The sequence below is a fragment of the Lissotriton helveticus genome, chromosome 8 (genome assembly GCF_964261635.1).
Source record: "Lissotriton helveticus chromosome 8, aLisHel1.1, whole genome shotgun sequence".
NCBI lineage: Eukaryota > Metazoa > Chordata > Amphibia > Caudata > Salamandridae > Lissotriton > Lissotriton helveticus.
Window position 1 is genome coordinate 222,320,923 of NC_136069.1, and position 18,640 is coordinate 222,339,562.

The following is an 18,640-nucleotide window of genomic DNA, read 5'->3' on the forward strand; positions in this document are numbered from 1 at the left end:
AACTAGAGCTGGCGGGCGCTCCTTCTCCTTCCTTGGTCCCTCTGAGTGGAAAAAATTCCCCCGGACCTCCTCTGGTGAGTTCAGAACAGATCTTCAAAAAGAAGTTGAAACGTGGCTTTTTTCACAGCTGTAATTGCATTGCGAGAAGACTAGCGCCTGGACACTTCTTGGTGCATCCGTGTGCTTTACAAATCCTATTCTTCATCATCATCACTGACTGGTCTCCAATCTGCAGTCTTTCTCTTTCTCTCCAACTGGGATCCTTGACTTCTTAACTGTTATGAGTTCAGGGGAAGGCCGGCTACAGGCCTGGCAGAGGAGTGTGTCTGCCTAAACTGGTGAGACAACTTCCCATTCACAGGGCAGGAATTAACAGCCTGCTTGAAATCCGTATCTGAGCCACTGGTACCACAATCCTCAGTTCTCCAATGGAAGGGACTAGTGTGGAGTAACACATAGCCACAAAGATGGTATCTTCACCTGCTTCCTAGCCGAAGTTACAACAATCTGCTCTTTAATAGGCAAGTTCGGTACAATACTCTGCTTCTCTTATGAACATTATGCATTTGGGCCTTGGGGCTTCAAGTCACTCTTTGTAAGTGATATCTAATGTTAGAGAAGGGGCCTCATATCTGACATTGTTTTACTCTGACATGTTAGCATTGCAGGGTTATAAAGTGCTTGCCAGTCCTGTCATAACGCTTTTAACATCCCACCATGCACAATCTCATGTGGGGCATTTGACATTTTGCCATTTGAACATGTTTTGTTCACGTTGACTGTGGGCTTACCTAAAAATCTAACAAGCCAATTGGAATTTGTCAATTTGCAGTGTCTACTTAGTTCTCTCATACACATTACTTTTATAAAACTAATTGTTTTGTTTATATATCAAACCTAGCTGGGAATCCTTAGAAAGAAGCTGGAAAGTGCAGAGAAGTCGCAGAACCTGATCATTCAGAAGTATGAAGGACAGCTGAATTCACTCAAATATCAAGTATGTTTCATGACTTTACCTTTGTTGGGCAGTTGTTCACATTTGCAATGTGTGATTTGAACTCATTGTAAGTACTATTAGAAGACAGATTTATGCAAATATGTTGCCAGCATCTGGGTTGGACTGGCCTTTAGGGTGACCAGGCAGTGCCCCATGGGCTGGTCCGACAGATGGATGTATGACATTATAACGCATGCTTTTACCACGCATGCGTTTACAACGCTGTTTTTACAACGCATGCCTTTACAACGCATAGTGCTTTGGGGCGCTGGATAGTGAATAGTTTAATTTACTATTCCAACTCCAGTGCCCGTGGATAGTAGGGAAGGTGTTGGAAAGTAAAGTAAACCTATTCCCTATCCTAGAGCACCCCCCAGCGCAATGCGCTGTAATGGTTTGGGTTGGAAAAGGTGCGTCGTAAAGGCACTGTGTGGTAAAAGTTGCGTTGTAAAGGATGTTTCCCGCGACAGATCAGTGTGTGGGCCGTTTGTTTTAGCAGTTTGGGCCTGTTTTATGGCCAGGTGGGTCGGTGTCTATTGTTGACTTTCCTGATATTACCACAGACATTAACTCAGGTTGATTGACTACACTATGAAGCCAGTGTAGGGAGTCGCCCTATGGGGAATCATCACAGCAGCCGGGAAGATGACAGTGGGAGGAACACTCAACTAGGGTTATCGGCGGATGAAACATCTGATCCCTCCACTGACAGTGAAGTTACTGGGCAGGCAAAAACTGTTAGGGCTCCTACTCCAGTCGTTGAGGCTGATGCCACCTTGCCAACCCAACGATTGCGAGTAGATTATACCCCATTAAAAATCATTTCTTGGAATGTGGCAGGCCTGGGTAATAAAGTGGATAGCCCTGACTGTGGCTCCTTTATAGACGTGAACGATGTCTGTCTCTTCCAGGAAACCTGGGCAAGGGAAGACCAATTTTGATCTGGCTTTGCATAATTTTCAGTCTCAGCCAGGTTGGGGGGAAAGGGCAGACCGTCGGTAGGGCTAAGAATCTGGGTGGCAGTCCACTTGGGTTGTAGTGTGAGGGTTATGGATACTAGTTCAGAGGACGTGCAATGTGTGGTCCTAGAGTGGCTGAATGGTTCTAGACTCGCACTGGTCAATATCTATTCTAGGCCTGTGAATATTACATTGGAGTCCAGAACCATCGAAGAGCTCTCTTCTTTTTTAAATACGATCCACGAGGGGACCACAGTAGTGATAGGGCGGACTTCAACTCTCATTTTGAGCCACTCGCTGGTTTAATGGAAGGCGAGAGTCAGGAGGAGGATGAGCACTGGAAGATTCCATTAGTGGTGGGTCCCCCACCAAGGTCATGGGCGCCATTGGCTGTACAGATCATGGCCCTGACCCTGAATCATTCAATCAGGGCCTGCAATGGCCGTGTAAAATCAGATATTCTCTCAAAGTGCACTTTCAATAAATTAGGGCAAGAATCACGCCTGGACTATGTCTTTGTTGAGTGCCGTGCTTGGCATAAGGTCCTTGATTTCAGGGTGGTACCTAGGGGTGACAGTGATCACAATGCATTGATCTTAGACTTTCTATCCCCAGGTATTCCCAGGGATAGTAGCAGTGAAGAGCCCGACACAGGCAACAGGGCTTTTCTAGCAAACAACAGGCAGGGTTAGATGGGACAAATTGGTTACCCAACCGGAACTAGTGGCAGAGCTGTACGCCCGGGTAACTCCGGTATTGGAGGCCACTTGTGCCCTAAATCTGCAATACCCCCCGCATGAAGTATATGATAAGTTAGGCGAGTTGAATAAGAACCTAGTCAACAGTTTAGCTGAGATTCTATATCCCCCAGAGTCTAGAGGGAAAAGAGCAGGGAATAAACCGACCTGGCATAATAAGGCTTGTAGAACGGCCAAAACTGAACTCCTTGAGGCTCTGAAACAAAACAATAATAAGGGACTGATAAAGCAAAGGAGGGTAGCCTATCGTCAGCTTATCCACCATGCCAAGATTAAGTGGGCTAATGAGAACTGGGCAAACCTAACAGCGGCTCTGTTAACAAGAGATGCTCGGAAGTTCTGGCTGATTGTGAGCACGGGGTCGCCTGACCCTGTATCGGCTGTAGCCCCTAACATCTCTGCGGAAGTGTGGGAAGAACACTTTCAAAGTCTGTATCAGGGGGAAAATCCTACTGAGGATTTGGCACTAGATGGATTAACTTTTTGTTCTAATCTAGAAATGCCCGAGCCTGAATTCACAGAGGGAGAAGTGAGGGCTGCCATATCTAAACTCCCGCGTGGTAAAGCCCCTGGGCTGGACAGGGTGCCTGGCGACCTTTTTAAGCATGAACCCAGGGTCTGGGCCCCTTACCTAGCGTTAATTTTCAATGCCATTCTGGGAGGCATGGCGGTTCCTTGTACTTGGCTGGGAGCAGAGATAGTTCCTATCTTCAAGAAGGGCTCTCCTCTCCTCCCAGCCAACTACAGGCTGATCAGCCTTATTGATGTCTCACAAAAGCTATTCTCGAGGCTGATCCTAGACCGCCTCCTAGATTGGATGGAAGAATTTGACATCTTAAGCCCATATCAAGCGGGTTTTAGAAAGAAGGTATCCACTACGGAGCAGATCTTTCGTCTAACCCTGCTACATTGGAAAACTGTTGGTATTGAAGACGGCACACTCTACACCGTCTTTGTAGACCTTCGTGCGGCTTTCGACTTAGTCCCACGACGGAAACTGTGGAGTTTGCTTTCGGAGTTGGGCATTCCTCCTGCTCTCCTGAATATAATAATCCGACTGCACACTGAAAACTTCGCACAGGTCAGGTGTGGGAAAAATGGATCTTTGTCATCCAGATTCCCCGTTTGCAGGGGGGTAAGACAGGGGTGCTTTTTGGCGCCCACCCTGTTTTGCCTTTTTGTCAACGGGGTAATCTCCCACCTGAACGCGGTCCTCAATAGCGACGCTCCAAGACTTGCTGTGGTTGGTATCTCCGCGATTATGTTCGTGGATGATACCTTACTGCTCTCTAAGACTCCTATGGGCATCCAGCGAGTCTTGGATGGCTTCGTGCTTTTCTGTCAGGACCGGGGGCTGGAAATAAATACCATGAAAACTAAATACATGGTTTTCAACCCCCCATCAACAACTCGCCCAAGCCCTGTGATAGGTGGAGTTCGCCTTGAAAGAGTTCAGACCTTTGAGTACCTGGGTCTCACTCTAAATGAAAATATGACTTGGTGGCAAAATCAAATAAAACTCCAACTTAAGCTGTCCCAAAAAGTGGGGGCCATTATCAAGCTTCTAAATAAATCTGTCGTCAAACCAATTGGTCCACCCGTGGAAATTTACAAACTGCAGGCACAGGGCGCTGTAATCCATGGTGGCGAATTTTGGGGCCACAGGTGTGCACCCGCGATCGCCGCTGTGGAGAACAGATTTTTAAGACAGCTGGTAGTATTGCCCCAGAGTACACCACTGTTGCCGCTCAGGCTAGACCTGGGCCTTAGACCCATTAATGAAGAATTGGGACTCAGACCTCTAACTTTTTGGAGGAGACTCTGGGTTACCCCTGAGTTAATGACCTATAGGCAAGAGCTGTCGGACGTTATAAGACTTCCGAACGCTCGGAAATTACCATGGCTAAACTACATAAGAGAGGAATTTGAGAGACTAGGTCTTGCGCCTATGTGGTCTGACCCAGAGCATGCCTACATTAACATATCGCGCAAGCATCTGGCAAGTTTGTACCATGAAACCAACTTAACTGCCGGTCTAGCGAACGCCCAAATTGGTACCCTATCTGCCACGTTTTTAGTGATTAAAGACTGTTATAAATTTGAGCCTGTCTTCGACGATGTCCAGTTGTTGCCAGAAAGTTGTTTTTTCAATGGAGACATGGTTCTCTGCCAATCAGAGATTTCATCAGTAAGTGGTGTCCATCATCACTCAAAAACTGCCCTGGATGCACCTCATAGCTCGAAAATGAATTGCATGTCATTTTATTTGCTCTAGCTATTCAAAAGTCAGAAAGAAGTGGATTATTCCACTGTGTAAAAACCCGGGGGTTCATGCACTGTTTGCATGCATACAGAATATTTAAATCGGATCTTTCTCCTCTAATTGTTTTCGCTCTAACAAAATTTCTAGCAGCCATGTGGGCAATTAGAAGGAAACTTGTGAACTCTGTTTGAAGTAGGGTCCTGTAGAAACAATTGCACTGATGCTAGGGGACTTGTTCTCTGATTTTAGCTGGGCGGGGGTCTTTAGCTGACAATGCATTCATTTACCCGTATTGCCATTTTTTTGTTGTGATGAAATAACTTCCTGGTTCTTTGATGACTCAGATTTTAAATACATTTTTATCATGTATTTGGATGTAATGTATGAATTTCTCTTTTTAACTGTATAATCAAATGTATTTCTTTTATGACAACATTGTCGTAATAAAGATGGAATGATGATGATGATGATTACCTGAGGCAAACACAAATTAATGCAGTCTCATACCTTGCAAAATATTCAGATAGCGTGTCTTTCTTTACAACTTAAGTACAGACTGATTTACATATTCGGGCCACTTTTTTAGCTATCTGATTCGCTAAGGAGGTCACCTTTTATTTTGTTGCCCAGGCCTACTTTCTGTCCCAGTTCGACCCTGGCCAGCCTTCTCTATGACAGGTTGAATCGGTGATATCTCACTCCCATGTGCACTGCAACACAAAGTAAGTTCACAAAGTAGGTTCACTGGGACCTGCTACCTAAAATTGCATCGAGTTCAAACCCTGACGTAATTACAGTTTACTGAGTAATCAAGAGGGTAGGGAGGAGGAATACATGTCCATTTACTTCCCCAGGTTAAGTACAAAGGTTATCAGGTGCAGAAATGGACACTTGTTACAGTTCTAAACCTTTGGATAGAAATACTATAGCACCCTCAAAAACTCAATGTATTACGGTATTGCGGTAAATGTCTTTTTTCCGCCCCCTATTGTAGTTATGGCAGTTATCATTGGGTGCTATGGTTCGTGATTTGTGCCCGCCTCATCCAGAGGCTCCTCTGGTCTAGTTTGCAGTGTCCAGAGATTATTTAAGGGTACCCCCACCAAGTAAGGGTAAGTGAAGTATTGGTGAGAAAGTGGGTTTAAAAATATATAGAACTCCTCCTCAAAAACTTTAATAAATGGTGTGAGTCTATAATAATAAAACATAAATGGTACTTGTGGAAGATCGAGTTACTTGATCTTTAAGTATATTAAAAGTTTTGTCGACATGTTTCAGCCCCCCTTGGCTCGACCGAGTCTATGGGGCTTTCGTCAGGACTTACAGACAAACAAACAATTAAAGGTGTCTTGTACTTACACAATTTGTGTAGTAACTATTTGATTGCCTTATTCTAGGCTTTCACTGACCAATCACCCTCTGTTGCGCTGTAAATGGAGAGAAAGAGAGGGGAAAAATACAGACATGGGAAACAATCTATACATTTTATGATGTTATTTGCTGTATTCTGGGGGGGTGGAGAAAGATAGCTTCTGTCTCAACTTTCAGGTATCTATATTAAGATTGTATCCGACTAATGGTTGGAAGGCCTTCTGGGGCAGAGGACTGGGAGCTTAGAAAGCGTTATCAACATAGATGAACTGTCATTTTGTGAAAATTCAAGTTTAAAATAAGGTAGTGTAATGGGTCTTGGAGAGTGATTAGCCATGTTTTTAATCTCAGAATTAAAATAGTAGTGAAATAAAAGTTGCCTCTCTGTTCTCTGTTCTGTAAACAGCACGCTTAGCGAAAAGGATGTATATCTGCAAACGTGTATCGTATATTTTATCTGCTCGCTTTTCATGCAGTACTCAAAGGTTATACTTTATACCATTAGCAAAACTAAGCGCATACTGTGGTGACTCAAACGGTAAACCTCTTACCTAATGGTGATCGTGTTTGTGCCTCTTCAGGGGGTTCCAGCTTCCTTGAAGCTCAGAGCTAAAGTAAAGCGGAACGAGATTTATTTAGGGCATAATACCGTCTTACCACATTACGGTGAAGTAAAGTTGCCGGAGTCTGGAAGACGCCTGGACGCCATTACCCGCATGGCTATGGATTCCGCCGCTTGTGCTGACTCTGCCCCTGGATGGGGAAGGGCGTCACTGGTCCGTGTTTTAAAGGGCTAGTGATTCGTTTTTTTCGGATAACTTTATTGTTATGATGTCAAAGCACATTCACAATTTACGTGGAGTAAATGGAGTTGGAAGCAACCCGATTCTTTAAATGTTCGTGCATTTGGGCAAAGCTTAATCCAAGATCTCAAATTATGATTTTACTGTCCCACTTGAATTTTGTATATGAAACCTTTTGTCATTTGATTGATTATGGTAAGTTATGCCAATGAAATCTTTACTCTATGATGGGTGTTTTTAAATCTCATGTATCATGGCGAGAGGTTTATAGGGATATTTGCATCAAGGTTTTGGCCAATCACAGGACACACTCTATTTCTGTACTTAGGGTTATCTGAGGGTGATTTGATTTTCTGCATCGTTCGTATTCAAGTATAATCAAGTTAGACCATGTTGAACCAAGTTATACCTGACTTCATTGTGGACTTATTTCATCTCTCGGAGTATATAATGGTGTTATTTTGCAAATTGGTGCCAAGGTATGGTATCGTTGAGACCCCAGATGTGGGTTTTAAGACGATTCACCCACCTTTGTTCCTTTTCATATAGCTTTTTTTCGGCATCTTGGGTTTCGTCCTCGAGCATTTCTAAGACTGTCCAGCGTAAGTCTTCGCTTGAGTGCTTTGTCTCTACGAAGTGGGCACAGAGTTTGGTCGTTGTTTTCTTGAGTCTTATATTGCTCCTGTGTTCTCCTATTCTGGTTTTGACTTTTCTACAGGTCATCCCTATATATTTCTTTTGGCAGGGACAACTTGCCATGTATATAACATGGGTAGAGTTGCAGTTCGTGTGTTGTCTCTGCGTCCATAGGAGGGTGTCTGTAAGTTGTAATTGTTTTGAAGTCGTCGTGAATTTGCAGGCAATACAATTACCACAAGGGTGGTGACCTGTTATTGGTGTCATAGTCATGTCTCTTGTTATTACAGATTGTAATTTTTTCTTTGGACGCGTATGGACCAGAGTATCCCTCAGGTTCCTAGTTCTTTTATTCGCGAATCGTGGATCAAGCCCTGATCTTTGGACTGGGTAAGAGTGGTCTGCTTAATTCAGACACTCTGTTCATCACCACCCCCTTTTCTGAATCGTTTTTGGCCACTATAGGTGTGGCAGGGTATACTCAGACATGAGTCCCTTGCTCACTGCTCCATCAGGATTCAAGCAAGCCGGGCCGACGAGGCTGAAATGCCAGAAACCGGTCCCCGGTAGCTTGTCTCCTTTCTGGTGAAGAATTGGCTTGGTAGTTTGGTCTGCCCTGTTCCCATGATGCACTGGGCCAGGGACAGACTAATTTGCATATAGCCAGGTTCTGAGCTGGGATGGGGCAGTGAGCTAAATAATGGTGATGGATCAAGCCCTGATCTTTGGACTGGGTAAGAGTGGTCTGCTTAATTCAGACACTCTGTTCATCACCACCCCCTTTTCTGAATCGTTTTTGGCCACTATAGGTGTGGCAGGGTATACTCAGACATGAGTCCCTTGCTCACTGCTCCATCAGGATTCAAGCAAGCCGGGCCGACGAGGCTAAAATGCCAGAAACCGGTCCCCGGTAGCTTGTCTCCTTTCTGGTGAAGAATTGGCTTGGTAGTTTGGTCTGCCCTGTTCCCATGATACACTGGGCCAGGGACAGACTAATTTGCATATAGCCAGGTTCTGAGCTGGGATGGGGCAGTGAGCTAAATAACGGTGATGGATCAAGCCCTGATCTTTGGACTGGGTAAGAGTGGTCTGCTTAATTCAGACACTCTGTTCATCACCACCCCCTTTTCTGAATCGTTTTTGGCCACTATAGGTGTGGCAGGGTATACTCAGACATGAGTCCCTTGCTCACTGCTCCATCAGGATTCAAGCAAGCCGGGCCGACGAGGCTGAAATGCCAGAAACCGGTCCCCGGTAGCTTGTCTCCTTTCTGGTGAAGAATTGGCTTGGTAGTTTGGTCTGCCCTGTTCCCATGATGCACTGGGCCAGGGACAGACTAATTTGCATATAGCCAGGTTCTGAGCTGGGATGGGGCAGTGAGCTAAATAACGGTGATGGATCAAGCCCTGATCTTTGGACTGGGTAAGAGTGGTCTGCTTAATTCAGACACTCTGTTCATCACCACCCCCTTTTCTGAATCGTTTTTGCCCACTATAGGTGTGGCAGGGTATACTCAGACATGAGTCCCTTGCTCACTGCTCCATCAGGATTCAAGCAAGCCGGGCCGACGAGGCTGAAATGCCAGAAACCGGTCCCCGGTAGCTTGTCTCCTTTCTGGTGAAGAATTGGCTTGGTAGTTTGGTCTGCCCTGTTCCCATGATGCACTGGGCCAGGGACAGACTAATTTGCATATAGCCAGGTTCTGAGCTGGGATGGGGCAGTGAGCTAAATAACGGTGATGGATCAAGCCCTGATCTTTGGACTGGGTAAGAGTGGTCTGCTTAATTCAGACACTCTGTTCATCACCACCCCCTTTTCTGAATCGTTTTTGGCCACTATAGGTGTGGCAGGGTATACTCAGACATGAGTCCCTTGCTCACTGCTCCATCAGGATTCAAGCAAGCCGGGCCGACGAGGCTGAAATGACAGAAACCGGTCCCCGGTAGCTTGTCTCCTTTCTGGTGAAGAATTGGCTTGGTAGTTTGGTCTGCCCTGTTCCCATGACGCACTGGGCCAGGGACAGACTAATTTGCATATAGCCAGGTTCTGAGCTGGGATGGGGCAGTGAGCTAAATAACGGTGATGGATCAAGCCCTGATCTTTGGACTGGGTAAGAGTGGTCTGCTTAATTCAGACACTCTGTTCATCACCACCCCCTTTTCTGAATCGTTTTTGGCCACTATAGGTGTGGCAGGGTATACTCAGACATGAGTCCCTTGCTCACTGCTCCATCAGGATTCAAGCAAGCCGGGCCGACGAGGCTGAAATGCCAGAAACCGGTCCCCGGTAGCTTGTCTCCTTTCTGGTGAAGAATTGGCTTGGTAGTTTGGTCTGCCCTGTTCCCATGATGCACTGGGCCAGGGACAGACTAATTTGCATATAGCCAGGTTCTGAGCTGGGATGGGGCAGTGAGCTAAATAACGGTGATGGATCAAGCCCTGATCTTTGGACTGGGTAAGAGTGGTCTGCTTAATTCAGACACTCTGTTCATCACCACCCCCTTTTCTGAATCGTTTTTGGCCACTATAGGTGTGGCAGGGTATACTCAGACATGAGTCCCTTGCTCACTGCTCCATCAGGATTCAAGCAAGCCGGGCCGACGAGGCTGAAATGCCAGAAACCGGTCCCCGGTAGCTTGTCTCCTTTCTGGTGAAGAATTGGCTTGGTAGTTTGGTCTGCCCTGTTCCCATGATGCACTGGGCCAGGGACAGACTAATTTGCATATAGCCAGGTTCTGAGCTGGGATGGGGCAGTGAGCTAAATAACGGTGATGGATCAAGCCCTGATCTTTGGACTGGGTAAGAGTGGTCTGCTTAATTCAGACACTCTGTTCATCACCACCCCCTTTTCTGAATCGTTTTTGGCCACTATAGGTGTGGCAGGGTATACTCAGACATGAGTCCCTTGCTCACTGCTCCATCAGGATTCAAGCAAGCCGGGCCGACGAGGCTGAAATGCCAGAAACCGGTCCCCGGTAGCTTGTCTCCTTTCTGGTGAGGAATTGGCTTGGTAGTTTGGTCTGCCCTGTTCCCATGATGCACTGGGCCAGGGACAGACTAATTTGCATATAGCCAGGTTCTGAGCTGGGATGGGGCAGTGAGCTAAATAACGGTGATGGATCAAGCCCTGATCTTTGGACTGGGTAAGAGTGGTCTGCTTAATTCAGACACTCTGTTCATCACCACCCCCTTTTCTGAATCGTTTTTGGCCACTATAGGTGTGGCAGGGTATACTCAGACATGAGTCCCTTGCTCACTGCTCCATCAGGATTCAAGCAAGCCGGGCCGACGAGGCTGAAATGCCAGAAACCGGTCCCCGGTAGCTTGTCTCCTTTCTGGTGAAGAATTGGCTTGGTAGTTTGGTCTGCCCTGTTCCCATGATGCACTGGGCCAGGGACAGACTAATTTGCATATAGCCAGGTTCTGAGCTGGGATGGGGCAGTGAGCTAAATAACGGTGATGGATCAAGCCCTGATCTTTGGACTGGGTAAGAGTGGTCTGCTTAATTCAGACACTCTGTTCATCACCACCCCCTTTTCTGAATCGTTTTTGGCCCCTATAGGTGTGGCAGGGTATACTCAGACATGAGTCCCTTGCTCACTGCTCCATCAGGATTCAAGCAAGCCGGGCCGACGAGGCTGAAATGCCAGAAACCGGTCCCCGGTAGCTTGTCTCCTTTCTGGTGAAGAATTGGCTTGGTAGTTTGGTCTGCCCTGTTCTCATGATGCACTGGGCCAGGGACAGACTAATTTGCATATAGCCAGGTTCTGAGCTGGGATGGGGCAGTGAGCTAAATAACGGTGATGGATCAAGCCCTGATCTTTGGACTGGGTAAGAGTGGTCTGCTTAATTCAGACACTCTGTTCATCACCACCCCCTTTTCTGAATCGTTTTTGGCCCCTATAGGTGTGGCAGGGTATACTCAGACATGAGTCCCTTGCTCACTGCTCCATCAGGATTCAAGCAAGCCGGGCCGACGAGGCTGAAATGCCAGAAACCGGTCCCCGGTAGCTTGTCTCCTTTCTGGTGAAGAATTGGCTTGGTAGTTTGGTCTGCCCTGTTCTCATGATGCACTGGGCCAGGGACAGACTAATTTGCATATAGCCAGGTTCTGAGCTGGGATGGGGCAGTGAGCTAAATAACGGTGATGGATCAAGCCCTGATCTTTGGACTGGGTAAGAGTGGTCTGCTTAATTCAGACACTCTGTTCATCACCACCCCCTTTTCTGAATCGTTTTTGGCCACTATAGGTGTGGCAGGGTATACTCAGACATGAGTCCCTTGCTCACTGCTCCATCAGGATTCAAGCAAGCCGGGCCGACGAGGCTGAAATGCCAGAAACCGGTCCCCGGTAGCTTGTCTCCTTTCTGGTGAAGAATTGGCTTGGTAGTTTGGTCTGCCCTGTTCTCATGATGCACTGGGCCAGGGACAGACTAATTTGCATATAGCCAGGTTCTGAGCTGGGATGGGGCAGTGAGCTAAATAACGGTGATGGATCAAGCCCTGATCTTTGGACTGGGTAAGAGTGGTCTGCTTAATTCAGACACTCTGTTCATCACCACCCCCTTTTCTGAATCGTATTATCTTGTACAGTCTGTCCCGTTAGAGGAAAACAAATTAGAAAAGACAATGCTAGAAAAAAAGCTTTGTAGATATTATCTCAGGAAATAATTACCGTTATTGTCCCAAAACCAGTTAGCAGAAGTGAAAATTGTATAAGCATAAATTGTGACTTTAAATGAAGGCTTTTCACTGATTTGATTTTTGTTTGTCAATTAGTTAGTTATACAACAAATAATGTTGCTTTCCTAGATTAAGCCAAACACCTAGGGCAACGATTATTGATTTGAATCCCTAGGGTGGGTATTAAGTATCCTCACCATAAAATATGTATAGCTTTAGGGAATCTTACGTAATGATATAGGGGCATATTAGCAAGGGCCATATCGCCGCTTTAGCAGGACTTTTTCCCGCTAAAGCGGCGATAATTTTATCGCCCTATTAGCAAGCTGTCGCTAACAGCAGTTAGCGACAGCTTGTAGGCGATAGGTACAGGTTTGGGGCCCGCTTTGCATGTCAGCGATATTTATCGCTAATGACATGCAAAGTGGGCGTACCCAAACTGTTAGCGACTGAAAACAGTCGCTAACACAGCTATCGCCTATTAGCAAGCCAGGCGAAGCAATAAAAATAATCGCTAGAATCTAACTCCTGCTAAAAAGTTGACTTACATGTATAGTCAATGGGGGGTGGATTATCACATTAAGCCCCCATTGGCCTTAATGCGAGAATATCACTGGATTTCCAGCGATATTCTCGCATTGAGTGGCTATAGCCGGATATTTTATCGCATTGGAGATAAACGTTGCTAATAGCACGTTATCTCTGCAATAATATCCGGCAATAGGCAGCGATAAAAAAAAGTGCTCTAAGCGCATTTAGCGATAAATATTGCTACTCCTTGCTAATATGCTCCATAGCTCCTATTCGAATTTCCTCTGAACCAGGAATAACATTTCCTATCGTTTTCGATGAGGGTCGTTAAAGTTTTTAGAGAGGCCTTGCCAACAATTTAATCAGCTCTGCAGTCTCTAAAGCTCTGAGGCTACAGTCCCTCTTCTTCGAAGAAAGGCCTGATCATAACTATAAAGGAACCGCAGGCTGACTCTTCTCAGATGGCCAATTTATGGCTGATAGCTTTATGCTAATGATGCACAGGTAGTGCGATAAGTAGAGAAGCTAATGAGTACGGGTGAGAAAGAAATATGGAGAATGAGAGGAACACAAGGGCAGGCATATGGGTGAAGACAAGGAAAAAGATTGATTCCATGACAGTCATAGAGTAGGCAATAGACCCAAGTAGAAAGAAAGCTAGATAAATCTGAATAGAGACAAAAAGTCCTGGGCCTACCTTAATGGGCTTTCCTGGCACAGAGCTGAGCAACTGTTTTCTGCGCCTGCAGGGTGCAAAGTCAATTAATTTAACTTGATATTTGGGTGAAATGGTGAAGTAAGCCAGGCCAAGTGAGAGCAAAAGGCCTTTTTATTTGGACAGATATGCAGTTCTGAAACTCATTAAAACATTTAATAATTTTGAAATTCATGGCCTCACTAATACATTAAACAAATCCTAACCCCTCCTACCATTAAACCTCCTCCCCAATAATAAAAATCCCCAAACCAGTCTTATAACTTTCAATCTTCACATTACCCTTTCGTTTTTCCTGTCCTCCTCCCAATGTCCTGTACAAAAGAGAGAAAAAAACTAATCTCTTGAAAAAATCGGTTGCCAAAACAGCTAGCACTGATAAAATGCATACGGAGCTAGAAAAAACTGACTGTCGCCAGAATAGACTGATCATTGCTAACACCACCTTTTAAGGGTAATGTCGAGGCAACTTTTCCCCTTATTTCAAGTAGTTACAATCCATTGCCCATAAACGAGAGGTGAACTCCATCCTGTCTAAAAACTGGAAATCTTCTTTTTTGATGTGTATTCCAACCAGCCTATACCCCTACTCCTACAAATATGTTGCATTTCCTGATTAACCGTGTCCCTTGCTCTTTTCAACTGCTGTAAATTTAACTGCACCTCACCAAACTCTTCTAGGCACTAAAGCTGTCAACAAGATTTTTGTCTCTGATTAAGACTTATCAAGATCTTTCTTCATCTCTTTCATCAAACCCAAAAACTGCACACGGTTGTGTTCACCTAAATGTAAAAGTGAAACGTCTGGGCACATTCTAACTGACACCAGATTAGATAAGCAAGGTCAGTTGACCCCATTTAATGCCCCCCCCCCCCCACCAATCAACCTTGATTTAATCACTGCAAAAATATGGATTCTTTCCAAAAGGACGGTTCTCAGCTTGCTTCGCTGCCCACTTAATGAAAGAGTGTCTGACAATCCGAATGTAAAAGAAAGCCACCGCTGGTTCTACCACACAACCTGAAATGAGAAAGATGAGCTAACAAAACCTCTTACAAGGTAGGTGTCCTCAATCTCCCAGATATACCAAAGACAGCAATCAGATGACCAATATCCTAATCTTTTTCCCTCATTGAGTGAGAAACCCAACGTGGACAGTTCAGAAACAGCTCCAATTCTGAAAGAAGGAGTGCCAAAACAGAAATGCTCTTCACCAACATGACATAAAGCCTTTCTCATGACCCCCAGAACCTGTGACACTAGCAGCCGCGTGACATCTTGGTGAGCCAAAACTACACCTGATTCTGGCCCACCTGCTGCTTTGAAATCACATTAACACTGGGCACACCAACCCGCCTATTTTGTTTAGTAAAACATTTGCTCCCTTACCTCTTTGGTCAGTTTTCGACCGCTCCAGAAAGATGTGTATTGCTTTACCTATCACGGTTATATTTTATACTCGCATACCCCCTGAGTGGCCTCTCGCTAAAAGCTCAAATATCCTAAATGCACCGAAAAATAACTAAGACATGCATAACCTGCATAACAACAGTTCAAAGTAAGACAAACATATCGAGGAAAGGCCCTTTACCATACACAACAATTTCATGAAAATAGGATCCCTGATAAAAAAAGACCTGTCTGATTTTCTTCAGCCAAGCCTTGCAACATTCTCCTACCATCTGACCAGCTGAAAGCTCATAGTCCCAGAAAAACTTGCCATAAAAACTAAAACCAGCTAACTTTCCAGCATTTGTTGTAACTGAAGCTTTCTTATCTTTTTCACTCATGATAAATCCTAAAACATCATCTCTGCGCAGCAAGCAATATTGCTCGTCTTGACTTCTGCGAGACTGCCCCATCTTTAAAAATTCCTCCAATGCTTTCTTGTAAGAGATTCTATTGGTGACAGGCAGAGATTTTTCAACAAGTTCAAGTATTCTCAGTCCACTATCTCCCATACCTCCTGCGGCACCTGTGTTTTTTGCTAATCTTCTCCGGGCGCCACACCACGGAATCTCTGCCACTGTGAACTAGACAATACGTCTGTGATGTTATTGTCCACGCCTGGCATATGCTTGGCTCTAAATACAATATTAAACATCAAGCAACCTAGCATGAATCTTTGCAGTAGCCTTAAAAGATGCTTATCTTTTCCTTTCTGAACATTGACCAATTGCACAACTGTTGTCCACATGAAAAGTGACAGTTTTATTCTCCAGGTTATTTCTATACACTGACAAAGCCACCAACAAAGGGAAGAATTCAAAGAAGGCAATGCTCCTACCCTCTAACACCCACTTCATTGGCCTTTTTTCTGCACACCACCTACCTTCCCAGAATAAACCAAATCCACTGGGGCCAGCTGCATCTGAGACTATCTAAACAATCCAAACGAAATCCAAATCCAGGGACCACATGGTGATGCCATTGAAACCTTTCAAAAACATTAACTAAACTTCAAAATCTGCCCGCAATCCTGCGGAGAGTCTAATCTTGTGGTATGGTAACTTAGCTCTTGACGTAGCAAAACTAAGTCGCCGACAAAAAGTCCTGCCTGCTCTTACAACATGACAAGCAAAATTGAGATGGCCTAACAGTCGTTGATTTTTTTTTCAGCTGTAGCTTAGGAGCTGCCGTTGGTTCTTCGCGTAACGCAACACTCTCTAACCTTCAATTCAGGTAACCTCACCTCCATTTTAACTGTGTTCAATTCAAATCTAAGGAAATCTAGAGATGTAGTAGGACCCTCCATTTTTGGGGGTAGCCAAAGGTATACCCAACACTTCTGACATATCCTGAAACTTAAGGCTGCAATACAATCCTGAGTGTCTCCTGCACTTACAAATAAAAAATCCTCTAAGTAATGGGTAATCAATTATTAATCTGTTCTGTATGAAAAACACCACTGCAAAAAGGTACTAAATGACTCAAACAAACTACAAGAGATAGCACATCCCATTAGTAAAACATTATCAACATACAACTGATGGTCAAATTAAACATCTAACAGAGAAAAGTCTGAAGGTTGAACTGGGAGTAGTTGAATAGCTGACTGTTGTATTTTGCTAATTCAGCTCCTGGTCCCATCGATTTAACTAGAGCCATGGTTACATCTACTGAAGGAAACTACACTGCAGCGTCCCTCCTTGCTATATCATTGTTGACAGACCTTGGGGCCATGAAAAGTGATGAATCATGTGAAATTCGCCCACAGCTTTCTTAGGTATCACACCTAGGGGAGAAATCATTAAATGAAGCAAAGGCCAGGATGTAAAAGGGTCTGCAATCCTTCCCTCTGTTACTTCTTTGTTCAACTTTTGTCTAAATATATGATGATGTTATTTTGCTGACTTTAAATTTTCTGCAAACCTGTGTGTCCTAGGACCCTGATAACCAAGTCTGAAACCTTCTCTGAAGCCCCATTCCAACCTTGTTTCCTCCTCTCTGTTATGGTAAAACTTTAACCAATAACTCAAACAATCCATCTTAATTGACATAAAAGCCTTTGTAACTAGGCTGGATGGATAACCCCTGCCTTGCCCGCTGCCCCAAAAATGTGCTTGCTCCCCAAAACACTGGAGGCCTGCATGCTTACCCCCACATTTAGAACACTTGTGTTTATACTTTCATACAAGGGTTTCTCTGGCAGTAACCCCTTTTAAGAAGCCAGCAGGTGCCTGAATTGGGACTTTGGCCTCCACCCCATGTCCCCCCCCTCGAGGTGGGTTTCCTGAGATAAGGCTGGTGTTGACTCACCAAGCCACATGCAGTGTACATTGTGGAGGTCTCTATGGGTACATCCATTGGACCCATAGCTCGTTGTCTACTTCCCCCCATGGTTTATCTGGTATAAGCATCATACAGCCCTAAACTCCTCATCGTAGTGCAACCATGCAAATACCCCAAACTCCATATGGGCCTTACGAATGGTATCTATATACTTAAATATTGAAACAGACCTCTCTGGAAGTTTTTCACAGTAGAAACTGGTAAATATTAAACATGCCGATATTCACATGTCTATTGTTGTTGGTACTCTAGGTCTCTTTGGTAATTCTCAAGCTTCTTCTCTGGAACCCTCCTTGGATTGTATTTCTCTATGTAATACTTTATACACATCAACAAATTCACCCATTCAAATCTTCTCTTTCGTCCTATTGCTCTAATGCGTCCCCAAAGGCATGGACAGCCCCATGTAAGGCAGGCTTTTCAAACACTCTGATTCATTCTTTACCCCATCCTCTTTTGAGTTATCTTCTTTGTCTATTACTGTGTTCGATGTGTTATCAGTATTCCCTCTTACCTTGGTATCCTCTCCTGAGCCAGCCCCAGTTTCTTTAGTTCCTGCATTTCTGCATCCTCTGCAATAGGTCTTTACCGATACCCTTATCCGCTGCTATCAGCTCTATTCCCTTGTGCACCTTTTTGTGCAGCTCCTTCAGGTTACTTCCCTCCCAACTACACCACCATTCAGTCTCACCTGTTCTCAATCTGCCCGCTGACTCCTGGGATGTTCACCTGTGTCTGCCTTTATCCTGTGGTCTCTTAACATGCCTTCTTTTATCCTGGGACTCCACTAGTGAAACGACTGCCTGTAAGATATGACTTTTGGAAAGAAGCTTCCCTCCCTCCCCCTTTTTTTTCTCCCTCCACTATTTTAACCTCTTTATGTTCTTGCCAAGAAGGTATTTCCCCCTCCTCCAGTTCTTCTTCATTCTCCTCATAGTTCAAGTTGCACTACATTTGCCCTTACAAATATGCAGCACTCACGCCCAGACATTACCCATCACCCACACCCCCATCACAATGTTTTCAATCAACTTATTTGAAATCTTCTCCCATGCTGTCGGGATGGTTACACCAAACATCTCCCTCCCTTCAGTTCCATCATCCCAGGTCACTACAAACCTAACCGGCTGGA

The 18,640-nt window shown here is 44.9% G+C and overlaps 1 protein-coding gene across 1 annotated transcript in view; it reads left to right on the forward strand.

The window, feature by feature from the left end:
• Positions 1-18,640, forward strand: part of DEUP1 (deuterosome assembly protein 1) — a 444,549-nt gene that overhangs the window by 69,448 nt on the left and 356,461 nt on the right. The window contains 1 exon segment of the mRNA XM_078658866.1: positions 902-997. Within this exon segment, the coding sequence (XP_078514992.1) occupies positions 902-997 (96 nt within the window).